Source organism: Nymphaea colorata, chromosome 5, assembly GCF_008831285.2.
Source record: "Nymphaea colorata isolate Beijing-Zhang1983 chromosome 5, ASM883128v2, whole genome shotgun sequence".
In the NCBI taxonomy this organism is placed as follows: Eukaryota; Viridiplantae; Streptophyta; class Magnoliopsida; order Nymphaeales; family Nymphaeaceae; genus Nymphaea; species Nymphaea colorata.
In genome coordinates this window covers 17235148-17242942 of record NC_045142.1, presented here as the reverse complement: position 1 = coordinate 17242942, position 7795 = coordinate 17235148, and the positions used below count along the sequence as shown (strand labels likewise).

At 38.9% G+C, this 7795-nt stretch overlaps 1 protein-coding gene across 1 annotated transcript; it reads left to right on the top strand.

Annotated features, from left to right (window-relative positions):
• The first annotated feature begins 613 nt into the window (after positions 1-613).
• Positions 614-6724, top strand: LOC116254661 (serine/threonine-protein kinase AtPK2/AtPK19-like). The gene is made up of 7 exons (XM_031630191.2): positions 614-722; positions 2640-3568; positions 5161-5243; positions 5473-5593; positions 5676-5849; positions 6060-6167; positions 6281-6724. The coding sequence occupies exons 2-7, from the start codon at positions 2921-2923 to the stop codon at positions 6578-6580; spliced, it is 1434 nt and encodes a 477-aa protein (XP_031486051.1). The 5' UTR covers positions 614-722; positions 2640-2920; the 3' UTR covers positions 6581-6724.
• The last annotated feature ends 1071 nt before the right edge of the window (positions 6725-7795 follow it).

The following is a 7795-nucleotide window of genomic DNA, read 5'->3' as shown; positions in this document are numbered from 1 at the left end:
GATTGTTTATTCGTGCTTTTAGTATAATAAAGGTTTCTCTCATGTGCAGTTCAATCATATAAACCAGGTGTAGGATCTTAACTCAATTAGCCAACCTAAATAAATTGAAACTTTTTAATATTATTACCAAATGACAATAACATCCTTCAGTTTGCAATTATTTCAATTTAAAAAACACTAGCAATTTGATTGGCACGAAAGAAAAACATTCAAACCTAAGTAGAACAGGTCACGTAAATTACCAAAATGCCCCCTAATAAAATGTGAGAATATATTTTCCCTTGTTAGCAGCACACACGTTTTCGGTGTCCCTTCAAAAGTCGAGCCCATTTTCGTAAAATTTTCTTAAGTGAGGCACGGTAATTAGTTTTCAGAAAAGGAAGAAGGCGGAAGGGTTTGAAAAAAATTTGACGGGAACGCGCGAAGGCGCCACGTCGAGGGCGAAACGGTCATTTGGACATTTGGGTAACGACCCAACCAAAAGGCTGGCGAGGGTGTTTCCGTAATTGTACGTGCAGCGCGGGAGGAAGGAACCCACGCGCCACGCCCGTCCCCATCTGGGCGGAGGAGAGGCGTCGCAACTTTCTTCCTACCAGCAGAGCCAATGGAGTCTGTCCACGTGGCTTCCACGGCGAAGGTTACAAAAGGGAGAGGGGAGGGCGTGATCGGAGAGAGAAGATCTCTTCTCACAGACGCAGAGAACGGCGACCCACAGACGCAGAGTACGCTCTCCCTCTCCCTCCATCTCTCTTTCACGTTGTTCTTCTTCCTCCCCTATCCCCAGGCTCCAGTCATTGATACTAGGGCTTGGGCCATGGGAATCTTTTGTTTCTATTGTCGTTGATGATCTTTCCTTCTGTGGATCTCCTTGTTTTGGTTGCGAATCCTTTCACGGATCTTCGGGGGTTGGGTACGCTTGCGTCTTCCTTTTTTCTCGTTTCGCTTTGCGATCTCTCGACAGAAGTAATGTCTGGTAGATTTTTACGGGGGCCTTCTCGAGTTTGGGTTGTTCCGCGTTGCAGATCCGTTGAGGAACCGGATGTGATTTTCTTTCTGGCCTCGTCATGTTGCCTGGTGCTCGAGATCTCAGGTTCCGGTGTTCCTTTTTTGAGCTTCCGTGGCACATCTGTGATTCGTAGGTTTTTCGGTCCCTGGTTCTGTTATAGTGTTACTAGTTACGTTTTGGCGTTTGATACGAGGGCTTCCGCTTCTTTCTTTGCGGAATTATCTCCCTTTGGTATCTTTATTGTGGAATGCCGATCGATTAAATTAACGGGGCACGAGTGGGTGGGAACTTCAAAAAAGGATTTAGGATCTCGAATTCTAGCATTACAGGTGACTAACCAGATTGGTGGTTGATTGGATGATTCGGTGAATTCTATTACTACCATGACAAGGAAACCACCCTGCTGTGTCTGATTCGGACTTTCATGCCTTGCTTAATCTTAATTTTGATTTAGAAGCTTTCCTCAGCCAGACGGTCCTATATAGTGTTTTGTCTTCTCTACGTGCAGCTGAACCTGAATATCAATATTAACAACATTCATATTCTTCGTTTCTTTTCCCCTTCCTCCCCAAGGCTCCTTTGGGTTCATGTGGTTCACGATGACCTGGTAATGGAAACAAGTGGTTCATAAGTTACAAACTGCTACACGATCATGGGTCCATTTTGCACTGGGTGACATCATTTGTATTTCCATGCTTTAATTTCTCTATTACAAAAACTGAAGCCTTCCAAACTTGTCATTCTGCCCTTCTGTGTGGTAATGGAAATGGTCACACCGCGATGCTTGTTTTTCTTAACTGTCTGGCTTTTAACTTTGATGATGTGAATGTTATAAGTTGATGCTTTTCATATGCTGTGTGGGGTACACTGCTTACAAGAGCACGATCATAGTTCTTGCTTCTATTATCCTGGAAACTATCTTTTATCTATTCAAACCAATTATTGCACTTTATAAATTGCTTTTTCACAGGTACATTGCTTACAAGAGCACGATAATGGTTCTTGCTTTCACTATCCTGGAAACTATCTCTATTCAAACCAATTATTTCACTTTATGAATTTCTTTTTCATACACCCGTTATGTACCAGTTGCTGCAAAGTTCGTCCATGTTTTTGTACAGAAAATGGTGATTGTAGCTTGAATAACCTTGTTAGGTTTTTGTTATGAATCCGTACAATATATTCCAAAAAACTAGTGGGCTTACAAGTTATCACTAGCGTAGTTTGATTCTCCATTTGGCAGTGGGAACTGGCTCATATGTTTCATGTATCATCTCAGTATATTTTGCTTTTGTTTTATGCGGAAAAAGATGGGGAACTTTATCCTTGCTCGACTGTATGTTTTTTTCTTTATTACGAAATATGCAGTGGTGGAGCCACGTGGTGGCTGGGCTGGGCAGTTGCCCACACCAGCCTCACAAAGTTTACTTATTTTTATGTTAATAATTTTATATTTTTGAGTATTTACATATGTAGGTGCTCCTAAAAACATTAGGGCTATTGAACTAGTGCCCCACCAATCAAATTTCTGGATCCACTAGTCGGAAATACGGTTTACAAGATTTTGAATATTTTTCTCTGTCCTTTCTTGCTCTGCTGCTTCCAACTAATACCATTTCCTGAACCTATGCAGATATTTTAGAACCTGTTCTTCATGAGTTCAAGAAGCACAGTAGGATCCACTGTTTCCTGCAACTTGGGAAACAAGAACAGCTTCTTCTTCTGGATTCTTGTTTGCCTGATTCCAAGATTCTTTGGGGCTACAGTTGTTTACAAGAACTTCCTGTTACTGAAGGCCATCGTAAGAAATCCCTCTTCTTCAGTTAGGGCACTACAAACCTGTGGAGTAAGCCTCCCATAGCAGCACATATTTGGGTTTGCGTGTCTGCTGTGGATTGCTTGAAATTATAAGAGATGGTTGCATCTCAGTTAAGCAGTTTTCCATCTGTTGGTCTGTGCAAGGGGTTTCAATCCAAGTTGCTCCTCTCTGTTGACTCCCCCTCCACTGTTCCCTCGGAGCATGTGGAGTTTGATTTTGAAGAGGTTTTTGGGCCACTGCCAGTTCAACCCTCTAGTCCTCTGACTCCTAGTGATCCACATGAAAGAGTGTTTGAAGATCCTGTTATGATTCAGAGCCGGTCACACTCATTGGTGGGGCCTTCAGCTTGCATCAGTCAGGCATTGCCCCATAGCAAACTTACCCTGGTTGAAACAGAAAGCACATTGGAACTTGTGGACTGTGATGTTGCAGAAACTCTGAAAGAAAAAGGACTATCTGAAGGTAATTTGTCAGATGATGTTCCATGCATGGTGAAGCCTCAGTGTCTGACGGAACAGGGCGTTGGACTTGATGATTTTGAAGTAATGAAGGTGGTTGGGCAAGGAGCATTTGCTAAAGTCTTTCAAGTAAAGAAGAAGGGGACTGCAGAAATTTATGCAATGAAGGTTATGCGCAAAGATAAGATACTGGAGAAAAATCATGCAGATTACATGAAAGCTGAGAGAGACATTTTGACTAAGATTGAGCATCCCTTTGTTGTTCAGCTTAGGTACTCATTTCAGGTAGCTACTACATCATTCCTGGTCTGTATTTGTGTTATTCTATGATGCAGATGCGAAGTTTCCCTAGTTTCTTTCAAGCATTATATCCTTTTACCTTTTCGCTGTTGATTGACTTGATGACTCATGCACTTTATTTGCTAGGTAACTTAGTGATTTGCTTCTTTGAGCTGACTATGTTTCAATAACTGAACAACATCCTTTTTTTGCTGCGGATACATTATATGAAAGTGGTATATCAGCAAAAATCCGTCACATGGTATGGTAATTTGCATGTCAAATGGCTTATAATGTTTGAACACCCAATTTTGAAATTTAATGACTTGAGAGATTATAAAAGCTACTGGCAACACAAATTTTGATGGCTCGCCACATAATGAATTATCAATTATCCTTGCTAACCCATTAATGCATCTTAAGAACATTAATCACAAAAGTGGTAAGTTTTAGGTACGAACTTCTGTGAACTGGAAGCAGCTTTAAATTATAAACCAGAGGCTTGGAAGTGTTTTTTACATGATCTACTTATATGACCAAACATCACTTGTCAAAATGCTTTATAATGGTGACAAGAAATTTTTGACAGCATATCAATCTTGTGAGTTCAAAATTGAGAATTTTTTGCATGTCATTTCAATTCATTAGGTTCATGAAATATGTGAACTGAGTAAATATCAGAACTTTGTCTACTAATTATGAGCCATTTGACTTACTTGGTTGATAGTTTTACAAGGTGGCACATGTAAAGTTACCATTTAGAAAAGGTTAATGGCAACTTGTATTTGAATTTTAGAAAATTTTAAACATGACACAATATGAACCATCAACAACTGGGTGGTTTATGAATGACTTTACATACTCTTCGTACTTACTTTGTCCATTGATTAATGAAAAATCATTTTATTTTGAGTATGAGAGAATAATTGGTTGATTATAGCCAACCCAATGGTAAATTAATGTACTCATCGTAAGCTTGTTAATCTGATCTTTTAGTTCAATCATGCCGATCTGACTAGAGCAGCTCCAAATGACCATGTAACATATTTCATTCTCATTAAACAAAAAAATGTCTGATTTCGAGCAGTCCATGGGTCTCTAATGTAAATGTCTGGCTTGTTTATGATATTGTTCAATCATAAGATCTGTCTATCATCCTGTTACCTGATATTCGGATAATCTGGAACTTATCATATATATTTCTGAGAATAGGAACATCTAATGCTGGGTTCTCTGGATATTGTGTACCATTTTTTGTTTTCACCTACAAAATTTTAAATACTTAATGCCTTTTAACGTCCTGTTCATGTACATTGATATTAGAATTCATGTGTATACCTAAGAAAAGTTTGGTCTGTAAAGATACTCGTGTACTCTAAAATTGGAAGTGACACAGTGCAGATCTTGTGTAGGCTTTGTTGTCCTGAAAGGCTGAAACACACACATACAAAAGCGAAATGTATTTCAAATGTTTCTGACTGTAGTGCATAATTTTTTTAATAATTAATTTGGAATTTTGCTTGTATTCTCTCTTTTGCTAGTGAAATGGACTCTTTATCATTGAAAAATGCTCAACTGACCGTTTTTATCTTCTGCAGACTAAGTACCGACTTTATCTTGTGTTGGACTTCATTAATGGTGGCCACCTATTCTTTCAACTCTATCATCAGGGTCTTTTTAGGTATTGCAACTCATTGGTTGATATTCTAATAAAATATCATTTAATTTACTCTAGGTATTTAACCTGAGCCCAGCCATCCAAGTCTTATGTTCTCTAAGCTTGTCTGACTTGGACCTGGTTCTAGATGTGGATCTGCTTTCACAGGTCCTCGTAAGGGACTTGGAAATGCTGGTTTCCTATATACTGAATCTCCATCATTGGTTTACGTATGATTAATATATATTTTCAGGGAGGATGTTGCACGGATCTATACTGCTGAGATTGTTTCTGCTGTATCTCACCTTCATGCCAATGGTGTAATGCATAGGGATCTGAAGCCAGAGAATATCCTTCTAGATGCAGATGGCCATGTTAGTTTCTTGAACCAAATGAAAGCTTTTATCCTGCATATTTTCCAGCATGAGTTCAATCTAATTAACTTCTTTTACTCAGGTTATGCTGACAGATTTTGGACTGGCAAAGCAATTTGAGGGGAATGCCAGATCAAATTCTCTGTGTGGGACAGTAGAATACATGGCACCTGAAATTGTTCTTGGAAAAGGGCATGATAAAGCAGCTGACTGGTGGAGCGTTGGAATACTGCTGTTTGAAATGCTTACTGGAAAGGTTAGGTTTCAGAAGTAAATTAAATTCAATGGTTTTTGAGGTCCTTAACATTAGGCCGTGTGATGGCATGAGCACGTGAAATTTGGTGCCTTGGAGTAAAAACAGTCATCTACATCCTGTTATGATAGCAGCGAGCATAAGGGAGATAAGTAAAGTATTTCAAACGTACCATATTTATTGTTTTAATTTGTTTCCCATCTGTTTTTGCAGCCGCCATTTATTGGAGGGAATCGACAAAAGATTCAACAGAAAATAATCAAGGATAAGATCAAACTGCCTGCATTTCTGTCCAGTGAAGTGCACTCTTTGCTTAAAGGGGTTAGTATACTGTGTTTGCTGATTGCTGATCTCTCGTGCATTTACAATGCTAAAGGGATTAGTATATTGTGTACGCCTTATTTACTCATTCGGCAAGGTAACTTGTGTTTCAGCTTCTGCAAAAGGATCCAAGCAAGCGGCTTGGCAGTGGCCCAGATGGCAGCGACGAGATCAAGCGCCACAAGTGGTTCAAGTCCATCAACTGGCGAAAGCTTGAAGCTCGAGAGATTGAGCCTGGTTTCAAGCCGAAGGTTGGAGGCAAAGATTGTGTTGCCAACTTCGATGAACGATGGACAAAGTTGCCTCTGCTAGACTCTCCGGCAGCAAGTCCAAGGCCAGGCGAGAATGAATTTGCTGGATTTACATTTGTGAGGCCTAGCCCATTTCTGCTTAAGCCTCGCTCTGTTATGTAGCCGACAATCTTCGTTGATCGGTTCCAGATTATGCTGCGGAGACACTAAGTCATTTCTTTTGAATTTCTGCTCTGTTTTCATGTCTGCTTTAATTATTAGCAACAATACTGTTTCATACTTTCAACGCAGACATCTTATATGGCAGGTATTGTTTAGGATTGTTCGCAATTTCAAAGACTTGTTTTATTAGAATATCAAGATGAGATCGAAGGGGGTTTAGTATTTGGTAGCACAACGAAACCTCCCATCCATGCTTAAGCTTTCATACCCTTTTACTGGAGGAAAAAACAAAGTACATCTTGACCATCTTTTCTTGAAGTATGGAACTCAGGTTCTTGATCTCCTCGACGGCTTGCACAAATTGGTCACATGGGTAGCAATACTAGGACTAAACTCATCAACGACATACTGGACATGAGTGCAATATCTTCAGTTAATCCACACGTGCCTATGTTGTGATCCTCCCATATGTTAATCCAAGAGCCTATAAGATGAGGCGACACTTTTCATGACGCCCGTGACTCGACAGTATTTTCTGCTAAGTCACATGGTACAGATGCTTAATCGGATATGTATATAAACACGGCAACTTTAAAAAATGTGGATATGTTGATACAATATATATATATATATATATATATATATATATATATATATATATATATATATATATATAGGAAAGTTGGAAAAGATAAGACCAGTTGGGTATGAGACAATAATCAGACCTATTGAAATTAATTATTAAGATATTTTTTTTGTAAATCCATTTTATTTTAAGAGTGATTTGATGAGAAACAAATGTTAAGTTAGCTATTTTTTACTTAAAAAGTTTTTTTTAATGGTAAAAAATGAACGGCTCTTATAACATCGAAAATTTGGTAGTATGAAGATCAATTTTTTTACAAATGACTTGAACTGCAACATGATTTATATTAAAGTAGTATTTATAAACACATTAGAAGGTTCATATTTTCTTTAAAATACTTTTTAATATGAGTTTAAGAGGACTCCAACAGTAGAATTGCATGATAAATTTCATCCTTTGAGCCCTAGACAGAAAACTCATTTCTCCTTGCATCTATGAACACAACAGCCAATGCTTCAGCCCCTCTAATCCAGAGGCACCACTTCAACGCAGCACAAGCGAACGCATTCATTCTACCTAAAGTTATTGAAGCCCCTACTAGTTATGCCAATACATCGGGTATTGAACTC